General features: G+C 40.9%; 1 protein-coding gene across 3 annotated transcripts in view; it reads right to left on the minus strand.

Moving 5' to 3' along the window:
- Positions 1 to 23570, minus strand: part of LOC132872303 (calmodulin-regulated spectrin-associated protein 1-B-like) — a 120518-nt gene that overhangs the window by 79185 nt on the left and 17763 nt on the right. For all 3 annotated transcript variants that reach the window (XM_060907058.1, XM_060907057.1, XM_060907059.1), the window contains exon 3: positions 11855 to 12117. In XM_060907058.1, coding sequence (XP_060763041.1) covers positions 11855 to 12117 — 263 coding nt within the window. The remainder of the gene's footprint in view (positions 1 to 11854; positions 12118 to 23570) is intronic.

A 23570-nucleotide genomic window follows, 5' to 3' on the forward strand; every position in this document is an offset into this window, starting at 1 on the left:
TTGCACAGTGAACGATAACACACCATCACTTTTTTTTTTACAACAATGCCCATCGCATATAAACAGATGTAAAACATTATGTACCTACTCATTTCTTTTTATTACACTCAACTTTCCACATGTAAACAGTAACAAGTACTGGTTGGCAATATACTGTTGTCTGCTAGTTGCTGTTTTTGCACTGTCCTTGTTGTCTGCACTGTATGCTGTCGATGTCTGCACTTTGTTGTGTGTAGTTTACTGTCTGCAATGTTTGCACTCGCTGCACTCTTGCACTTCATGTTGTCATTTTTGTAGATCTGTAGTTCTGTGAAGTTTAATGAAGCACCATGGTCCTGGAGAAACTTTGTGTACTGTACCAACTGTATATGGTTGAAATGGGGGGGGGGGACCTTGACCAACACATTTCAGAAAAGTTAAGACAGGCAACAAAAAAAAGATTGTGTAATGCTTTAAAAATAAAGTAAATAAATAAATACACTCACTAATTAGGTTAATTGGCAACAGGTCTGCAACATGATTGGGGATAAAAAGAACATCCCAGAGAGACTGACTCTCTCAGAAGTAAAGATGGGGAAGGGTTCACCACTCTGTGAAAGACTGCATGGGCAAACAGTGCAACAATTTAAGAATAACGTTCCTCGATGTAAAACTGCAAAGAATTTGGGGATCACATCATCTGTGGGACATATCATTAAAAGATTCAGAGAATCTGGAGGAATCTCTGTATGCAAGAGACAAGGCTGAAAACTGACATTGGATCCCTGTAATCAGGCAACACTGCATTAAAAGCAGACACGTGTCTGTAGTGGAAATCACTATATGGGCTCAGGAACACTTCAGAAAACAGTTCATTACTGCATCCACAAATGCAAGTTAAAACCAGATATAAATATCCAGAAACACTGCCACCTTCTCTGGGCTCGAGCTCTTCTATGATGGACTGAGGTGAAGTGGAAAATTGCCCCAAGGTCTGACAAAGCAGAAGTAGAAATTCTTTTTAGAAATCATGGACACCAGGTCCTCCAGGCTAAAGAGGGAAAGGACCATCCGGCTTGTCATCAGTACACAGTTCAAAAGCCAGCATCTATGATGGTATGAGGGTGCATTAGTGCACATGACATGGGTAGCTTGTACATCTGGGAAGGAATCATTAATGCTGAATGATACACACACACTTCAGAGCAAGATGCTGCTCATCAAAAAAAAAAAAAAAAAAAAAAGGCCAGGTGTTAAACTGGCCTACCTGCAGTCCAGACCTTTCTCCCATTTAAAACATTTGGCACATTATGAAGCACAAAATATGACAAAGGAAACCCTGAACTGATGAGTAACTGAAATTGTATATCAGGCAAGAATGGGACAACATTTCTCTTGCAAAACTATAGCAATTGGTCTCCTCAGTTCACAAACATTTACAGAGCGTTGTTACTGTAAAAGTAGAGGTGATGCACCATGGTGGTAAACATGCCCCTGTCCCAACTTTTTTGAAATGTGGTGCTGCCATCAAATTCAAAATGAGCATACATTTTTTTAAAATAATACATTTAAAAATAATTTTTTCACAGTTTCGACATTTGATATGTTGCCTTTGTACCATTTTCAATGAAAAATAGGGTTCCCATGATTTCCAAATTATTGCATTCTGTTTTTATTTACAGTTTACGCAGTGTCCCAGCTTTTTTGGAATTGAGGTTGTATAAATACAGGTCCTTCTCAAAAAATTAGCATATTGTGAAAAAGTTCAATATTTTCCATCAGTTATTTAAGAAAGTGAAAATGTTATATATTATAGACTCATTACACATAAACTAAAATGTTTCAAGCATTTTTCTATTTTAATTTTAATCAGTATGGCATACAGTACAAAAACATAAAAAAACCATCTCAAAATATTAGAATATTTCATTTCGAGTTTGAGTAAAACAGTATGAACACAGTGTATCTCTCGGTCTAGTTCAGTACACACAACCACAATCATGGGGAAGACTGCTGACTTGACTGTTGTCCAGAAGATGATCACTGATGCCCTCCACAAGGAGGGTAAGCCACAAAAGGTCATTGCTGAAAAGGGTGGCTGGAAAAGGTGCACAAGCAACAGGGATAGCTGCAGTCTTGAGAGGATTGTCAAGAAAAGTTGATTCAAGAACTTGGGAGAGCTTCACAAGGAGTGGACTGAGCCTGGTGTCAGTGTATCAAGACCCATCACGATCAGACATCTTCAAGAAAGGGGATACAACTTTCGCATTCCTAATATCAAGCTACTTCTGAACCAAAGACAATGTCAGAAGTGTCTTATCTGGGCTAAGGAGAGAAAGAAATGGACTGTTGCTCAGTGGTCCAAAGTCCTCTTTTCAGATGAAAGTACATTTTGCATTTAATTTGGAAATCACGGTTCTGGAGTCTGGAGGAAGAGTGGAGAGCCACAGAATCCAAGGTGTTTGAAGCCCAGTGTGAAGTTTCCACAGTCTGTGATGATTTGGGGTGCCATGTCAGCTGCTGGTGTTGGTCCACTGTGTTTTATCAAAGGCAGGGTCAATGCAGCTAGCTATCAGGAGACTTTGGAGCACTTCATGCTTCCATCTGCTGAAAAGCTTTATGGAGATGAAGATTTCATTTTTCAGCACAACCTGGCACCTGCTCACAGTGCCAAAACCACTGGTAAATGGTTTACTGACCATGGTATTACTGTGCTCAATTGGCCTGCCAACTCTCCTGACCTCAACCCCATAGAGAATCTGTGGGGTATTGTGAAGAGGAAGTTGAGAGACACCAGACCCAACACTGTGGATGAGCTTAAGGACACTATCGAAGCATCCTGGGCCTCCATAACACCTCAGCAGTGCCACAGGCTGATCGCCTCCATGCCACGTCGCATTGAAGCAGTCATTTCTGCCAAAGGATTCCCGACCAAGTATTGAGTGCATAACCGAACATAATTATTTGAAGGTTGACTTTTTTTGTATTAAAAACACTTTTTTTATTGGTCAGATGAAATGTGCTAATTTTTTGAGATAGGGATTTTTGGTTTTCCTTTACTTTTTTGCCAAAATCATCAATATTATATTAAAACAATAAAAGGCTTGAACTACTTCAGTTGTGTGTAATGAATCTAAAATATATTAAAGTCTAATGTTTATGAGTACATTACAGAAAATAATGAACTTTATCACAATATGCTAATTTTTTGAGAAGGATCTGTAATATCAGTATGGACAGCGCAGAGCCACTGCATCTCTGACGCACTGTGCAGACATTTCACTCTGGATGGTTCTTCAAACCCTGGAGATCATCAAGCAGGCAGCACTCAAAATTTGACACTGAAGACAGATGTAGTTCCGGCTTTATTGGCATCACAACCAGAACCTGTAAGTAGCCATGCTGTGCGATATCCACTTTTTGACAGTTGAAGTCAGATCAAAGAAATCGCCAGTCCCTTTTGTCAAGTAAATCTCTAATTTATCAATTTATGCAACAACAATATATACATCAGAATGCAATAGTTCAGTTGCTGAGAGAGACAGCCATTCTAACTTGCTATTTAGACATGTTACTAAGATGTTTCAAGTGCAGAATCAATGTGATCTTCATTCACAGCTGGACGCTTGACATCGCAAGATGGTCTTGCCTGCCTTTTGACTAACTGTCATGAAGCTTGTTTAGTGACATCGAAAAGCAGGTTGGTTCACATTGCTAAATTTGGTATGCCAAGACACTCAACCCAATGTATACTTAGCCCAAATGTGTGGATTCCCTGAAAACAGACTTTTGTGAGAAAAAGATTAGCTTGAACATGCTCCTGAAACAAAGCTTCATGTTTGAGATCACAAGATGGGATTCGAGTAACCATGACAGGAAGCTTCGTCGTGGGGACTGGTGTGTCAGCAAAAGGGCTCTTGTTTCCAGAAGGATGACATGACATGACAGAAAAGCAATTATCACACTGAAATTGAGAATCATATCCCTGGACCAACGTGCCCAATTGCCTATTGCTCCGTGTTCACTCAAGGTACTTTTGTTTTAGTTCATTTCCAGTCACTCGCACACAAACAAACGCACACAAAAACAATCCATCGATAGGACACTGGGCATCATAGAAAGGACTCAAATCCTTTAGAATTCAGTTCAAACCTTAGTCCAGCATGCTTGACATTTCAGTGTAGTAGCATATATTCCTGTAAAAAGTATTTGTGATTTTGTCTTCAGACAGCCAAGTGAGGTCTGTGGGCATTACTGTAATTACAAAGCGGCGCTGACAGAGTTTGTAGGTTCTCATGACAGAAATCGGTATGCCAATCTGTATAACCAAGAGGCAGACTAATCCTGAAACCACACATTCCATGAAAAGGGGATTAACTTGAAAAGCATGTTTCAAGGGGGTTGCCAGAATGATATTAACATCTGGGAAATTTCCAATAACATTTGGACTGCACAAAGTTAACAAAAGTTCAGACTGCTTTGAGAGTTGCTTTATGTTAAGAGTTAAACAAACAATGACTTGACATATCAGAAAATATCTAGCAACCACGGTTATCGTGGTGCCTGTGACAGCTTGATTAGCTGAAAGCCAGTCAATCAGAGCAGAGCGCAAACAATGACCCCACCAAAAAAATTTAAATAAATAAATAAATAAATAGAACGGGGCGGCACGGTGGTGTAGTGGTTAGCGCTGTCGCCTCACAGCAAGAAGGTCCTGGGTTCGAGCCCCGGGGCCAGCGAGGGCCTTTCTGTGTGGAATTTGCATGTTCTCCCCGTGTCCGCGTGGGTTTCCTCCGGGTGCTCCGGTTTCCCCCACAGTCCAAAGACATGCAGGTTAGGTTAACTGGTGACTCTAAATTGACCGTAGGTGTGAATGTGAGTGTGAATGGTTGTCTGTGTCTATGTGTCAGCCCTGTGATGACCTGGCGACTTGTCCAGGGTGTACCCCGCCTTTCACCCGTAGTCAGCTGGGATAGGCTCCAGCTTGCCTGCGACCCTGTAGAAGGATAAAGCGGCTACAGATAATGAGATGAGATGAGAAATAAATAGAACACAGTTTGTTTCATCCAAGAGCCAAATCATAGGGTTGTAAATGGGCATGTACCAACCAGTTACATACCTTCTGTTTAGAGATTAGAGAACAATTTAAATTACTGAACAAATCCGTTCTCTGGCACCTCTAAATTGCTTATGTATTCAAAGAGATATTTCTCAAACATTCTATTGCACAACTCCCCTTCACTCCAAGTGCCACACCCTGCAATTCTCAGTGTGCCTCGCATGACAGCTCACACTTCAGGGTTGCTCTTTGATGGTTTTCATGTCCACATATGCTGTGTATGTTTGTCATCTCCCCCCATGTCTCGTCACTGGCTTATTCTACTGTGTTATGTAGAGGTCTATTTACACCGTGTTCTCCAGAGTGTCTTTGTGAGGTTATACGTGCTGCGAGTGTTTACCAAGCCCCTTGTCTAGTTTTCCCCGATTCCTGTTTTTAACCTTGTTCTCATCCTACTTTTCGTCCATACTTTTGTCTCTGCCATTATGTCCACCAGTTGCCAGAATTCTGCTCGTTTGACCACGACCTTGCTCGACATGTTGGATTTGTTTGCCCGATTTTTCTAATAAACTACAACTGCTGCACTTGCATCCACGATAGCGGCAAAGTATTCTGTGACAGAACAAGGATTGTGGGGTAAATAAGATGGACGCAAATGAAGTAAATAGGAAACAAACCAATGACGAGGCATGGGAGGAGGCTAGACAAACACACAAGTATGTGTACATGAAAAACAGAGCAAACCGCAAGTGTGTGCTCTACTGCAAAGTAAGCGAGGCGCACTGAGAATCAAGCGAGGGAGGCTATGTGACCACAGTAAGTAGTGGGTAATTAAGCGTGGTTATAAAAAAAAAAAAAAGTTATAACCCTTACACGCCGTTAACAACGCTCCCCTCTCAATGCACTCTGCACAGCGCTCCGTAGCACTTCTAGTGGCGAACAATATATTATTTGCTGCTTATTGAAGCTTTACAGCTGATGTTTCAGCTATGCTGCAGTATGGCAGTATATGAAATATCCATACTGCATGGGTAATTAAAACTGCTATGAACTGGTATACCACCCAGCAATATACAATAGCCATATCAAAAAAAAAACATATGAAAAAAGACTATCACGATGCCATAATAAGGCCAAATTAAAAAAATAGTATGTTTCCGGTAACCTGACCGATCGAGAATTTCCGCGTCGAAATTGCCGACCGTAAAGTTTTTATTACAAATTTCCCTCGATATTTTAGTGTAAGTGGCATTAGTTTGTCATAATTCTTTGTTTCAACGCATTCAAGTTGTGAAAGAAACGATAAAAAGTAAAATGTTTCGCCACTTCTATCAGCCCCCCTGCATAAACATGGGGGCAGCCATCTTGTGCAGAACATCATAACTCGAACTCTCGCGATATTCACGTCGATCGCGTGAGTCGTCTGATAAACTAACATCATGGCGGCCACTGACAGTGGCAGTTCACAAACTTGTCAACGCGTTTTGTGTATTACCGTTGGCAGATGTTCACACCCATCATCAGGTCTGAGAAAACTAGCATCGATCGATTTATCAAAAACTTTTATTCAATTATTTAATGCGTTCCACGGACCAATTGACAACATTACATCTAACGTCCGAGTGAAGGCTTCAGCACAGTGTCAATGTGAATCCAGCACACCCGATCGTGATTTTTACGATATCGATGATCTCGATATGACAATATTTGATATATTAAGTGTTTTTCCTGATATCCAATCGATACGGTTTCGGTGTGTAAAACTTGAATCAGTGCCAACCCCTGAGTGTGTAGAGACACAAGAAAATGCATTCGATGTCATGATACAGGCAGCACGTTCAGAAAAGGGAAAAACGAAAGAATTACAGAAAAAGCTTCAAAAGGTAGGTAGACCCACACACCGTCTATTTAGTACACTTATTCTATAAATTTTGAAATTTTACCAGTATTAAAGTTTCATTATATTATGGCCTTTAATATTTTTGTCAGATGGAGAACATTTTATTAAAAACCGTTGAAACACATAAAAATAATGACAAACATTGAAATTAAAAAAAAAAAAATCTAAAACCGCTACATATTTCACACACACACACACACACACACACACACACACACATACATATACATGTCAAAAAACCAGAAGAGGGGATGTTTTTTTTTTTAATCATGAAACGTCACAAAATTAAGGTAACAATAGGCTAACAGCTCAATAACATCCGATGATATCAAATGAATAACACTAAATGAAAACGAACACTAAACCAGAGATAGTAAATTCATCTTCCTATCTCTCTGACTAAATACACGAACACTAACACAACAAAAGTTCGCATTGCTTGTCGCGTTGCTGTGATGTTTCTCTCCCTCCAGATTAAATGGACAGTGACTCAAAAATCACTAAAATACATGAAGCGGGCAATTCCATGTAAATGTCAACCTCACCATGCAAAAATAAAGCAACATGTAATACATCAAAACCACTCCCAGAGATATCACCTAGGCCTGTATTTTACAGATGTGAATAAGTTGAACCAATTTGTAACCAACCTAATGTGTCACTGTCAGTCTTTCTTTCTTATAATGTAAAACCCAAGCTAAAATCAACTTTGATCATGTACAATTCTATATTATTGCCACAAGCCACAGAAATGTATGCTAAAATCCACAAAACAGCAAAACAATAGCCATCCTAAATATTATTTAAGAACTTTGATAGTTTTAGCTGATATTTAGAGAGTTTTTCAAAGGGTTATGGTGGTTAAATTGCTGATTTTCTAAACATATGCCATGTCTATTTCAGACGCGTCACATCCATAACGGAATTTCGTCACATCCATAACGCTGACTTTTCCTTCCGAAACTCTGCATGAAATACAAAATATTTTAAACAAAGATTTTTTAATATTCACCTTGGACCCCTCTATCAAATGGATATCTCCATTTCGACATTAGGTTTACAATTTCACAGAGTTTGATAAAAATGTACAGTCACCCAAGAAAAGTGATACTTTTTCTGTCACGTCCATAACGCATCTTTTATTGGCGTTTTCTGGCATGCCCTAGATGTACTATGGGAATTGTTCTTGTTCTATCACTTCTCCAGTATGGTACAGCCTTAAAATATGCAACACCTGTTTAAATACTGGGAGACAATAAAACATGCACTGGGTCATTTGTTGCCATTTTGAGTTCAAGTGTCACGTCCATAACGCTGGAATTGCTCAATACTAAATGAACAGTTTGCTCTGAAGTTTTTTTTTTATTCGTTTAAGGATTTAAAACACTTTTATTTTATTATGATGTGTAGTATAAAGGATTCTGTGCCAAAATACCATTTTGTAAGATGTTTACTTGTGTTAATTTTTTCGAACAAAATAAAAAAATTTAAGGAAAAAAAAAAAAAAAAAAACACTTTTTCCTACCTACCGACCCTACTTTAGTATTTCATGTTACCTGAAACACACTATCTTTTTTTTTTTGCCTAAAATAAATATTTAATACTGTGCAATTTCTACTTTAAGTTCAGACTTACTGTAGGTAGTTATATATTGTTATAGCATGCTGCTGTATTAACCCAGCACAGGGACGTTTCATTCACTTTCACTATGCAGGAACCAACCCTGAAAGAACACCACTTATGATGCTTGTTTAATCGTAGGGTTGTCACGGTAACCTGTCTCATTAATTATACTTGTTTCCTGCTTTTTGCCCTGCTCTCATCACATATAGGCGACTAATAAATTAAGTACTGCTAAGCTTCAGTCTAAATATGGCTAAATCTCTCACTCAGAGTGCCATGATCACATGGAAATGCCCAACCTGAGTAGAAAGCTAAGACAAAAACAAAGTACATGGCAAAGTAATTCACTTTTTGCTGTATTTGTCATCAAAAACACCCCAAAATAAATTCCTTTATGATACAGCCTGCAAGTTGTCTTTTTCATCTTTAGTTTGCAATCACTTTGTGCTGAATTTATTGAGGCTGCCTCCTACCTTCATTAATTTGTAACCAATCCCCACATTCATAATTCTGTATTTTAGGTAACCTGCTGTTACTTTTCTTACCAATTATTAATTTCTCAATCATGAGAAGCTACTTAGGAACAGTTTGAATGAAATCAAAATTTACACGACTGTGTTCTCCAGTATTCTTTAAAATGGATCACTTCTAAATTCTGATAGGTTGCTGCCAAATCGCATCATAGCTCATTACCATAAAGTTACCTGGACTTCGACTTTATTCTGACACCCCCACTGCCCCAGAGACGCTGGCTCACATAGAAAACAAATGACTGCCGGTCGTTTTGATGCGCTCGCTGCCTCATTTGGTGAGAACATAGAGTTACACTTGTCCGGTCTCTCTCTCCCTCTCTGACTTCCTCCGACAGCATCATCTTTGGTCTCTTCATCTTGACTGCATGATGTCCACACTAAGGATACTGATTTAGTTTCTTATAAGGTACATATGCCTGCAAGTTATATTGGCTTCTTGATTTTGGAAGTTGTCCTTGGTGAAGTAAAGCATTATGTAGTTCTCATAAGAGCTCTCAGAGATGCACCATCTAAGTTACATCATGCTACAACTGGTGAGCCGAGCCTGGACTCAGAATGAAAGACAAGCAATTCACTATTACAAGTCAACGTGCCATCAAAATGAGTTGGAAGCTGATATCTTCAAGTAAAAGTCCGACCTAATGTTGCTTTAAAGGACCCATGGCATGGTGGTTTGTTGATGCTTTAAACGGGCTCGTGGAGGTTTCCGGATGTTATATCCGCAGCCTTTCTCGAAATGAACCCTCGGCACGTAGATATAGCCTCCTGGGAGAAAGCCCCATTTCAGCGCTTTTCCCAGTGCGTCGTTTTGCTAATGAGAAGCAGGAGGCGGGGAAGGGTAGAGGGTGGGGGCGGGTCTTATCATTAATATTCATGACATGTAAACGTGTTACCTCTGATTGGCTAACAGCACTGTGACGCTACCTCCAGTGGGTCAGAACAAGCGGATGTGGGTGTCTTACTATGGCGAGAGAGAAGGAACAAACCGCGAAGGGAAAAATACCGCGCGCTGACGTCATTAGGGTGTGACACGAGGAAATAAAATAAATTCAACAAATGTTTGGGTTTTTACTGAACAAACGAACAAATAAAATGAACGAGTGACTTAAAAAAAAGAATGTGGGTGTCTTTGTAAAAACTGTTTTGATTGGCTATTATAACAGAGCATGCTGCATGCTTTTTGGTTTTGTAGCGCAGAGTACCTGGCTAACTGCAGGAAGCGGTTAGCTGCACAGCTAATGTAGCCATTGCAAGGCTAACGTGGCACCGATTTTAAAACACGGCAAAACATAAGCTCATAAGTTACAGTCAATTTCCAGACTAAACTCAGTTTAACAGAGCATGCTGCATGCTTTTTGGTTTTGTAGCGCAGAGTACCTGGCTAACTGCAGGAAGCGGTTAGCTGCACAGCTAATGTAGCCATTACAAGGCTAACGCACTGATTTTAAAACACGGCAAAACGACTCAACAGTTATACACTTACTTGTTCGCTGTTTGTGGCTGATGCGGCAGGGATGCTTGGTACGGACCCAGGCTTCAGTGACAGTTGATGTGCAAAACCTGCCCTGTACTGTCCCAAGTTGTGGAAACATTCATCAGGAAAATGCTTCCGAGAAACATACACCGTCTTAGGTAGACTCGACGGCGTATTATTGAAGTAAATAAAATTAAGCCACTGCGTCTTCAGGGGCTCTCCCGTCGGCAGTAAAAACAGACTCCTTTCTGTGTTGTCACATCCATGTACAGCGCAAATTCCATGTTTGGTGGCAACTTTTGAGCTGGGCGGGCAATCCATACAGTGGGTGGGAATCCAGAGGGGGGGGCGTGGGGATCATCTCCCTTGCTGACGTCGGCAAGGGAAGAGCTTCTCAACGCGCCGTTTTGACGCGCCATTCTCAAATATTGGGCATAGTTTGGTTTACACATTATGAAATTTCTAGCCACTGGGGTGACTTAAGAAGGTCAGAGGAACTCATTTTAACGTTAAAAAACCTCAGAAAGTGAAAATTTCATGCCATGGGACCTTTAAACCATTATTAAAATATGCGTCTAAAAAGCTTACATGAGGCAAATGAAATAAAATTCACTCTCCTTTGTTTGGGCTGCTTTAAGTTTGGTGCTGAACATGCTGGTGCAATACTGGTCATGACAGATTCACACAAAACACGTCAACACAGTTATACACACTCGCACCTTGGAACAATCAGGCGTTGTCAAACAGGTTCATGCGGGTTCCGCCGCACAAAGCCTTGGACAGGGCGTGGGCTCAAAAAAAAACAAAAACATTTGCATCTACAGGGATAAAGCCGCAGGTAAGTGGACAGTGCTGAATCATTAGCACTTTCAATTTCTAATCACTGCAGACTTCAAGCACAATCACAGAAGTCAATGTAATCCACTCCTTTTCGAATCTCTTATTGGCAGCCCCTGCTTTAATGTTTGCACTGGTGAAAGATATTAACAGACAGCAAAGAACTTTTTCTCCTGCCTGCCTTGTTGGTGTGGAGATAAGGCATGTTACTACAGGAAGACTTCCCCACACTGAAGCATACACTCTGGCCACACAATGCCATGTTTCCTTCTTCTCAATACTGTACATCTAATCTGTCACGGCTTCTAACAGACCACGGAAGCTTTTCTACAGCACAGAGACTTCCAACACATTGCATGTGAACCCTTTCTATAAAATGCAACCCATTAATCCCAATTACATCAGATAAAACGAGAAAGTTAGATGATGCAGGCAGACTCAACTCTCACCGTTTTGATTGGCTGACACGTGAGGTCACGTTCCTTAACGGGCGTGTCATCTCCTTCCATGACACAGATGCCTTTCCGAGACAGAGCTTGGATGACTGACTGGTGGGACTGAAGGGAGGCCGCCTGGTCCCCTTTGAAAATGAGGCCACACACACGACAGTAGAGCTCCGAGGACAACAGCAGCCTGATCACAGGAGGCTTGATGTGCTTCTGCTTATACTGGTCTGTGTAAAAGGGGTCCCGCATGTCCTCTGGGATGTGATCTGAAAAAGAGGTAAATGTGGGGGGAGATTAGCCTCGTAAACTAGACCCACCCGCCTAGCGGCCAAAAATATTTTTGCCTAGCGAGTGGGTCTAGCCTCGCACCATATAAACAAAAACACCCCGGGCATCAAATCGTGCCCGCCAATCACAACGCAAGATTTTTGTTTGGATTCTTTGGGCAGGCTTTTGCAGGAGTGATGACAAAGCTGCGCGACGCTGGAGAAAGCACAACAGGAAAGATGGCTACCGCTAGTGAACAGCGCGCGTTTGACTCCGCTTTGGAATCAGTTTTAGAAGAATTAGACTTGGAGTTTTCATTGAAACATGAGCAGGAAGAGGCTCTCCGCTCATTCCTTTTCAAGAAGGACGTTTTCGCTGTTTTGCCGACTGGCTATGGCAAAAGTCTGATCTACCAGCTGGCTCCGCTCGTAGCCAAAAGGATGGGGCTAGTTTGTGCAGTACGAAGAATTAATAAACAGCTTTGAAACATTACTTTTTGATTGTTTCTTATTTTCCCGTTATTTTAAATTTAAGGGAAATTATTTCACCAAACACCACTAAATAAAAACTCTCAAAAACAGTTTAAGCAAACCCTTGAAAAACACTTGAAAAAAAATAAGTGTATGTTAAGTATGTGGTACAGACTCCAAACTTGTGGTCATTATCTCCAAACTTCTTAATATCTAGAACCTGTTTATTAATTAATACGCATTTTGAAAAATTATTTATTTCAAGGTCTCCCCCACTGCGCGCTCTGACTACGTCACAGTCACTGTTGTGCTGATTGGTCAGAGCGTTGGCCTATACGCACAGAGACAGTTTGAAAGACAGCGGGTTGTCCCTACCCACCCCCGTCGGAAATGTCTACGGATCGAGGCCAGACTAAATATTCACATTTAGTCTGGCTTGCCAGGCCAGGGGGAGATGGGATTAGATAAGATATTTAACACTAAACTAGCAGCCTAGATTAAGTTGCATAATAGTCAGGCCTAAGTGTATGTGAAGCACAGGAATTAAGAGACCCAAACCTGTCCCAGCATGACAATGCCCCTGTGCACAAAGCAAGGTTCATGAAGACATGATTTACCAAGTTTGGTGTGGAAGAACTCAAGTAGACCGAGCCCTGACCTCAACCCCAACGAACACCTTTGTGAAGAATTGTAACGCTGACTTCGGCAGTGTCTGACCTCACCAATGCTCTTATGGCTGAATGGACAAATTCCCACAGCCACTCTCCAAAATTTAGTGGAAAGCCTTCCCAGAAGAATGAAAGTTATATTAATCCCCATGGTTTTAGAATGGGCATGTGATGATCAGGTCTCCACATACATTGGACATGTAGTGTATACATTTTAAATGTTTTAATGTTGGGTTATGGTCATAAAATACATTTGCAAAAAAAAAATGTAAAGTGATTCCTGGCTGCACACAGTTTAAGACCCACTGATACAGGCTTTAAAGTTTATTCAGTGCAAGTTTCACATGGTGAAATGAGGGATGTATAAATAAATCCTCAGCTGAGGACCGATAAAAAGCCAACATGTACAGCAAGCTGGATTCAATAAAGCCTTGTAACAACAAGCATAGCCTTGTTGAACTGCCTTGGAAGAGTTTTTGAATCTGTAAATGTTACTTTATCATGGAAAGGGTGTAAAAAATCTGGGATGTTGTGATTCACCGTTTAAGAGCTTCCATGTCAGCACTGATAACTATCAGCTGCGGTCTGGTTAGGTTATAAAAACTGAGCAGAAATATTTAACAGAAAAGAGAGGCCAAATCGGCCCTGTGATCGGTATCGCCTTGTCCCTTCTTACCACAAACATTCATCACCACAAGGATTATCCAGGGCTACTATTTTGCTGGATGTTCCATGGCAAAATCATCCCTTGTATTAACCCTTATTGTTTTTCTAACCTTCCAGCATAGATCAATAAAAGATGAGCTGAGAGGAGAAACGCTGATCTCTGTGGCGCCCTAGGTTCTGTAAATGGGAAAGAAAAAAATATGAAGGACCCCCAGCATCCAACCAGTAACGATGAGGAGGAATGACTGTCAATCCAGAAAGCCCTTCTTGCACAGGCATGAAGGTGTATAAAGAGGTGCATTTTTGGAGGGAACACTAAAGGGAGTGGCTGCATTTGTTTAAATTTCAAAACACTGAGCTTCATCTAACGGGCACACTTTTTTTTTTCTTTTAATAAAAACACCACACCCCACCATGGTTGAAAAGGGACTATTGTTTACATTGCTTTTACCCCATGAGGACTGGACGATAAAGCAACTCCCCAACAAGTTGTATTCAATAAATGTGACTTTTGCTTGCGAGTTTACTTCCGGTGAATGAAGTGGAGGTCAGACAAACCAATTTAGCTGCAGTTATGCAAAGAGCTAGTGAAACTGTCTCCGACTCTTTTCGCACTTTAGAGGCCATTGTATAGTCAAGATACTTTCAGAAAGTTGCTCTTTACGATGGGATAGAGCCTTACACATGACCAAAGAAGCATTTTTCCTAGGAGTTGGAAAATTATCCATCCATTAAGTTCCCCGACATCTCAAACTACCTGGTGCTGCAGATACCGTTCTACACAGACAAACAGATGAGAAACTGAAAGAACATAAAGGCACTCAACTTTTTATATGTGACTGGGTTATAGATCTGGGGATCAAGAGACTACAAGATAAATCATGTATCATTTATGCCCCGGTAAATAGGCATTTTGGGGCTTTTTGTACACGTCTTTGCGTCGATTGCTAAGACGCTACAAGTTTTAATATCGTGTGGAAACAAACCACAGCCGCTCGATTCCCAATCCTCCCTGCTCTTCTCTTCCAGGTAAAACATTCACAAAAGCACCTTTAAAGACCTGGGTATAGAGATCTTGCAGTCACGTGACCGGAAAGTACACAACCCCCATCTTGTCGGTCAAAAACACCGCTGAATACTGCTGCACTCATGTACAGAATGGATCAATTTCAACCGACGGACTACACGGCTCATTTTTCTAATGAACAGATAACTAGATATGTGTCTAAAATAAACGATCTACAGATTTGTGACCCTTATGGCTTTCCGGACGGAGTTTTCACGACTGGATTTTGAACTGCCAGCGGAATACCCGGACGTGTATGATTACCTCATCAACTTTCCCTCGCTGTTCAGTGGTGAAGCACTGCGTGCCTATAAATCTCTGGACAGTTTTCTTTACAGAAATTCAGGATTTGTCAGCGACTCAGATGTGGCATCTTGTAAACAAGAAAATAATCCTCATTGGATGGGTAAGTCACTTAAGTATTGAGTATAGCACTGACCAGCCGATTATAGAATAGAATAAGGTAATTCCAAATCGTCCGTCTTGTTTACATGGATCTGGCGTTGGAGAGGTAGAGGCTTGGCAGTGGAGGTTTGAGTAGCTGTTTTCTGAGCTTAGTCAACAGGCCGGCTCTGCCTGTAGCCTCGCTTTTGCTTCTGCTCCCGGCGCCACCTCCTTCGCTTTGCTTCCAATAACAATCCACGGAGACCACGCTGGTCTCGCTGTCTCGTCCGGAATGTTTTTTTTTTTTTTCTCGTCCGGAATGTTGTGCATGCGATGGAAATCGCTACAAACCGTCATTTTCTGCTGGAAACCAATGTCCAGTAAGTCCATACGGTTGTAGTGGATATTGAAGTCCGGTACAGACGAACAACGCGCAAAAATACACACAAAAAACATAAAAAACGTGCACAGGTAGGGAGAGCTTGTAGCCGCAGCCGTTGTAGTAGAATTGTATATAGTAGAGTTTTCCAGAAGAAAAGGTAGAAGTAAAAGCAGAAGTAGAACCAGAAGTAGAAGGCGGAATATGGCGTTTGACCTACAAGATGGCGTCTGTCACAATCTGGATCGGCTGTGACGTCACATGCAAGTGCTCCATTGGTGAAACAGGACGGAGAAGCGATCACGGTTCATTATAACTCTATGGCCAGGGAAGCAGTTTCATGCTGTTAACTCGTTAGCTCTGCTTTTATGTTTACGTGGATCGTCTCGATTATCTTATCTCTCTAGTTCAGTGCAGGAGCCCAATCTACATCATCGTCCTTGTACAGACTGCCTGTTAAATAAATTGAAAACATGCGCATTAGTTTATAATATGGCGACCACAATCAAACGGTAAACAAAAACACATTTAAGGACTGAAGTGTCTCCTGAACTTCAAAACATCACGAAATAACGGAAAATGGTGAGAAAAGTGATTTGCAAATCCAAACAAAATAAATCAGAGGAATTTCCAAAGCTCTCACAAAGTGATCACTGCAAACTCGAGCGTTCTTCAACTCTGCTCCCCTCCATCGCAGCAAGAGCCACCTTTCTTGTTGTCTCCTAAAATCTTTTGCTCCTAAAATCCTATAAAATCAGTCTCTTTCACCCTTTTTAATCACTTCACAGGGAACCTGAAAGAAACTTATCAGTTTCATGGTTTGTTTGGTCCGAGCAGTCCAAAACAATGCAAATGTCAGCCATCTTAACGACTAGCAAGGAGCCCCAGTGACAGTAACGCTTCGTGAACAGTGAGCTTAGCTGACCATAATGTCATGTCTTGCATATCTAATGAGGCAGATGTGACATCAGATTCAACCCACATATAAAGTCTTAAAGACAAAACCATTCTTAAGGTGCTTGATTTCATCAGCAGTCCTTCAACCTTCCAGCTGTTCAGACACTGGCGTTAGCAATAAATCTCAGCAATATTAACCTGACAACTTGGATATATTTTCCCATATCCACCAGTATTTTTAATACATGCATCAAATACAACACAGACTATGAACATACAACACAAACTGCCTTAAACTACGCTTGTGTATTTCACCTAAACAGAAGTATATGGGCCATTCTCTGAAAATGTGACAAATTCAGTTTTGAACATGAAGCTTTTTTTTTTCTCCAAAACCATTAATCCTGGCCCTCTATTATACATTTATTTTAAGAAGGAACTTAACAGAAGCAGTAAAAATAAAATAATTTTATTTTATTATTATTATTATTATTATTATTATTATTATGAGACAACTTATCTGCATTTGCAAAAATTTTATTTAGCCTAAATATATCAAAATGTCATTACCTCCATGTGTCTAAATGAGGATTAGTGAAATTTGAATGAAAATAAATTCCTTTGGTTTTAAATTTTATTTTCACTTTTCTTTCTGAAATATTACCTCTATATCTTCACTTTTTATTGTGGGAAAAACATGATCTTTGCTTCAATGGTTTTTGGTGTATAGCCAAAAATATATGCGCAGAATGTGTACTTTCTTGACGTCTTTACCGTTACCCAAATGGTAAAATCATGCTGTAACTCAGGGCTTTGACAATAGAGGGCAGTGCAGTTACATGAGGAAGGACCAGGATGTTGAGCAACTAAAATCAGATTAAAATAATAATAATAATAATAATAATAATAATAATTCACTGGTGCATGAGTGCTGGAATCCAGGATACTGATCAGGTAAATATTAAATTTCAAGATGTCAGGGAAATTAACTCTCTTTGCCATTACCCCCAAATGATAAAAAATAATGATGCTGCATGTTGAAAAAGTTTAGTTAGCCAAGTAGCAAGTTAGGATGGGATAATAAATGCATAATTTCTTTTTTCTGTATTCAGGGACCCAAAAATGCCATGAGATGCCTTTACCATTACTCTATAAGGTAAAGTCTTTATGGGTAACGGTAAAGACAACAACTAGGCATTATTTTTTCATAATAATGATCTCTTGCATTTTCTGTGAATGGCCCGTACATTACTTTTTAAATTTTGATATATGAAACAGAATTTACAAGATTTTTAAAGTAAAATGAATCCAAAGCCATCAGTTTGTTTTTGCAATGCTCCTGTAGTTAAATCAGACTTAACTCTACTAGGATTTTGAAGACAGAGAGAATCAAGTAGACGAGGAAAGCAGCTTCATCATGTGCATGAATGCCAATTAAGACTGTTGCATGGCGTAAAAGTTTCACGCCTGCATTACACCAGCATTTATGGATAATTGTGATCATAATCGGGGGGGGGGGGGGGGGGGGAAGCAAAAAACATTTCTTGCTATGGAACAAAACAGCAAGACACAGAAGTCAAAAGGAGAGAGAGAAAAAAAAATAGCAGGTGTGAGAAATCTAACACACATTTGGAAAACAATACCATGCTGCATAAACATCTACCAAAGAAAATTATGTATTCATGTAAACTGTCCTAATCATGTAGCTGCTTACATAATCATCATTACATTGTTAAAAATAACCGATAAACACTGATTATTAGAATAAGCAAGTCTTAGGTGGGATTAGATTTCCCAGCCATTTATGACAGTTTCCGTATACTGTACAACACCTAGCTGATCATAATACACAATTTTAACAAGTACTCTGTATGAACCATGAGATATAAACAAATGGCAAGTTCTGAGCTCAAAACCTGACCATAGTGCTGGAGAGCAATCCAAATGTTCACCAAACTCAATGGCCATGAAACAATACAGAGTATGCAAAATAAGAGGAAGAACTTTTGCTGCGGGTGGCACGGTGGTGTAGTGGTTAGCGCTGTCGCCTCACAGCAAGAATGTCCGGGTTTGAGCCCCGTGGCCGGCGAGGGCCTTTCTGTGCGGAGTTTGCATGTTCTCCCCGTGTCCACGTGGGTTTCCTCCGGGTGCTCCGGTTTCCCCCACAGTCCAAAGACATGCAGGTTAGGTTAACTGGTGACTCTAAATGGTTGTCTGTGTCTATGGTGGGGTTTACATTAGACCGTATCAGCGGATCATCAGATTAACGTTTTTAAAACGATTAGTGTGCACACAGCAACGCCAATACACGATTCGCGTGCACATAGCAACGCCAATACACGGATACGCTCGGCTCCGCAGGCATCCTGCGCTCCAAATCACTCCGCCCTGAACAGCGAGTGCCCTCTGGAGGGTGCGCACTCCGGCCCTGCGCAGCTCACAGAGCACGTGAGTATAGCGCACGAGCAGTGATTTGGGACTGAGCCAGTGTGTGTGAGATCTCAGTGCATGTCGGGCATGCACGTCACTTACCACTTGCAAGTGGAAGGATGGCAAGCCTAAAGACAATCATAACTACACAATGGGCAGTATTTGCATCAGTATTTGCAGTATTTTCATACTTTTATACTCTTTAATGAAAGGTGATACAAGGCGGAAGTCCGCACCGTTTTTCAGCAGTCGCGTCACATGACCAACACCAGCGAATCAGGAAGGTGGATGTCACAGTGACGTTGTCCAATGACGACGCCAGCTAGAGCTCAGCACAGCGTATCCGCGTATTCTGAATGTTTACACAGCACCGGACCAGACACGATTTGGATTGAATACGTGGACCCTGGCGGATTCCCGTTTCCCGGCGTTTCCAGGCATTTTAATGTAAATGGACAGTGCATCCGCGAAGAAAACGAGACAGATACGGTCTAATGTAAACTTGGCCTATGTGTCAGCCCTGTGATGACCTGGCGACTTGTCCAGGGTGTACCCCGCCTTTCGCCCATAGTCAGCTGGGATAGGCTCCAGCTTGCCTGCGACCCTGGTATCAGGATAAAGCGGCTAGAGATAATGAGATGAGATGAGATCTTTTGCTGCGCAGGATAAACAGGCTGACCTTACCAGAAATTCCACTAATTCTGTAAATAGCAAGAAACTCAATCTACTGCCTGTAGGAACATTTGCCTGAGCATTTCACTGCCAGTATAAAACAGACCGGCACTAGCCAGCGCCAAAAAAAGCACTAAAAGTGCAAATACTTTGTACAACAGTGCTCTTGGTTATCACTTTTCCATCCTGTGGTGGACTGTTAGTGCAGTGAAACTACGCTCACTTATCGGAGGAAGAAAAACAAAGACTCAGCAGGGAGCTGTTTTAAGCAAATACTACTAGTTAAAAATAAGGTACCAGACACACTGAGGGGTGACGTCTGCAGCTTTTCAGCGATTATACAGGATGTTTTAGCGTTACAGTTTGTGATCCACTGTTGGACTATTACAAGCAAAGAGGAAGAATGAGGTTAAACATCTTCCGCCTTCTCGGATTATGAACACAATCTCACTGCTTGCAAATGCCAAACCATAAATCAGAGGTCTGAACACACTGCACATCAACCAATTCTCTACACAGTTCCCCTAACTCCAATGCAGAAATGCCAGGGTTCCTCAAGATGCATCAAAATAAAATTCCTGGAGAAGTTTTAGGTATAACATTTTGTTCTCAATGACAATGCAAAAGAGGGTTTTGGGAAATGGATGACCAGCACTGACTGAAAAAGTTTTATTTGGTCTCGATACCAAATAACTGGACGCTTTCATTCAAACAAAAGATCATGAGACACATGACGACATTATCTGCTAATGGTATTTTCCAGGTTTTCGCAAACTTGAGTTTTTACAGAGCCAAATTTACTTTACGACAAGTTGCTTAAACAATCCCTGGCATAACAAAATACATGTTGCATGTCTGAAAGTAAATCGTAAGTGTCTAACCCTTTCTGACAGCAAAACTAAAGTATGCTTTAATCACAACATTTTTCCATCTTGCTACCACTGCAGACGGAATAAATGCTGCTCATCCCAAGTGATAAATCAGTGGACAATTCTGCACTTCAAATCTGGAACGATGCCCATGATGACCCAGATTGATCTCCACCAATCTCCAACAATTATCTCTGTGTGCCATATAACAGAAAGTAGTCTATAAGAGACCATGAACTCTATAATAATTCTAGAGTTTAAAAAAAAAAAGATGGTGTCTTAAGCCAGTATCTCACTGGGCTGTGACAAATTGCAAATGTCATTCGCGAGAGTTTTTCAAAAATGTCCTGAAACATTCGCGGGGCTTCTCAATTTCCTCGCATGAGTCGCAAAGTGTCGCTCCTTCGTCGCTGAAATTTTGAACATGTTCAAAAAATTTGCGCGACAAAATTTCTCTCAAAATAGCCGCAAATGCGTCGCTGGTGTCGCAAAGCCTCACGAACCCTTCTCAAGTCAGTTTTCGTGAGGCTTCCTCTACTTCCCTGCCTGCCAAGGGAAAGCCGGGCTGAGACAGCCTGCGACTAGTTGGAGACGGAACAATTGCGGTAAAGTATGCAAATATCAATTCAGTGTGATTCCAAGTGAAAATTGTCGCTAATTCGCATATTTTTTTCCACAACTGTTGTGTCTCCAACTAGTCGCGGGCTGTCGCAGCCCAGTGAGATACTACCCTTACATCTAGAGTACAGTTTGAAAGATTATTTCTGGACAAATGTGTGGTAAGTAACACTGGCAGGATGTCTGTAGTACATATCAGTTCAAATGAGATAAGCCATTGTAAATAATTGTAAATAAAAACGGAATGCAATAATTTACAAATCTCAAAAACTCATATTGTATTCACAATAGAACATAGACAACATATCAAATGTCGAAAATGAGATATTTTGAAATTTCATGCCAAATATTGCCTCATTTGAAATTTCATGACAGCAACACATCTCAAAAAAGTTGGGACAGGGGCAATAAGAGGCTGGAAAAGTTAAAGGTACAAAAAAGGAACAGCTGGAGGACCAAACTGCAACTCATTAGGTCAATTGGCAATAGGTCATTAACATGACTGGGTATAAAAAGAGCATCTTGGAGTGGCAGCGGCTCTCAGAAGTAAAGATGGGAAGAGGATCACCAATCCCCCTAATTCTGCACTGACAAATAGTGGAGCAATATCAGAAAGGAGTTCGACAGTGTAAAATTGCAGAGAGTTTGAACATATCATCATCATCTACAGTGCATAATATCATCAAAAGATTCAGAGAATCTGGAAGAATCTCTGTGCGTAGGGGTCAAGGTCGGAAAACCATACTGGGTGCCTGTGATCTTCGGGCCCTTAGACGGCACTGCATCACATACAGGCATGCTTCTGTATTGGAAATCACAAAATGGGCTCAGGAATATTTCCAGAGAACATTATCTGTGAACACAATTCACCGTGCCATCTGCGGTTGCCAGCTAAAACTCTACAGTTCAAAGAAGCCGTATCTAAACATGATCCAGAAGCTCAGACGTCTTCTCTGGGCCAAGGCTCATTTAAAATGGACTGTAGCAAAGTGGAAAACTGTTCTGTGGTCAGACAAATCAAAATTTGAAGTTCTTTATGGAAATCAGGGACGCCGTGTCATTCGGACTAAAGAGGAGAAGGACGACCCAAGTTGTTATCAGCGCTCAGTTCAGAAGCCTGCATCTCTGATGGTATGGGGTTGCATTAGTGCGTGTGGCATGGGCAGCTTACACATCTGGAAAGACACCATCAATGCTGAAAGGTATATCCAGGTTCTAGAGCAACATATGCTCCCATCCAGACAACGTCTCTTTCAGGGAAGACCTTGCATTTTCCAATGTAACAATGCCAAACCACATACTGCATCAATTACAGCATCATGGCTGCGTAGAAGAAGGGTCTGGGTACTGAACTGGCCAGCCTGCAGTCCAGATCTTTCACCCATAGAAAACATTTGGCGCATCATAAAACGGAAGATACGACAAAAAAGACCCAAGACAGTTGAGCAACTAGAATCCTACATTAGACAAGAATGGGTTAACATTCCTATCCCTAAACTTGAGCAACTTGTCTCCTCAGTCCCCAGACGTTTACAGACTGTTGTAAAGAGAAAAGGGGATGTCTCACAGTCGTAAACATGGTCTTGTCCCAACTTTTTTGAGATGTGTTGTTGTCATGAAATTTAAAATCACCTAATTTTTCTCTTTAAATGATACATTTTCTCAGTTTAAACATTTGATATGTCATCTATGTTCTATTCTGAATAAAATATGGAATTTTGAAACTTCCACATCATTGCATTCCGTTTTTATTTACAATTTGTACTTTGTCCCAACTTTTTTGGAATTGGGGTTGTACCTGAACTAGGAATTCAGACCCTTACTTCAAACTTCTCTGACAATTTCTTGTAAACATCTATTAAACATCTGAGCTTTTTAAAAATTCAGCCAATACTTGATTTGGGTATGGTTCGGACCAGTGATAGAAAGAAGAGAAAAAAAAAAATCACTGGAGTGTCTTTGTACTGGGGGAGAAAAAAAAAAAAGCACATCTTCCCCACAGGATATAACAAAGTTACCTAGTGATATTTCTACATCTCCTTTTATTTCATGTACAAGAGAGTCCATAACATTCACTGATGTGATGGATTTGGATGGGACTACAATCTGAGCATTACACCAGTTAAAATAAATAAATAAATAAATCATACTGTGGCAGCGGGGGCGTGGTCAAGCATCGGTCTGTGACTGGAGGGCGGAGTCAGGGAATGTAAGTGGCAGAATCACTGCACCTGAGGTTAATTAATGTGTTTGTGTGTCTTCCCCAGTGACCGCGCCCTATTTAAGGAGAGACAGCGAGAGCAGAGGAAGCTCTCTCCCCAACCAGACGACTG

This window comes from Neoarius graeffei, chromosome 24 (assembly GCF_027579695.1).
Source record: "Neoarius graeffei isolate fNeoGra1 chromosome 24, fNeoGra1.pri, whole genome shotgun sequence".
NCBI classification, from domain to species: Eukaryota; Metazoa; Chordata; class Actinopteri; order Siluriformes; family Ariidae; genus Neoarius; species Neoarius graeffei.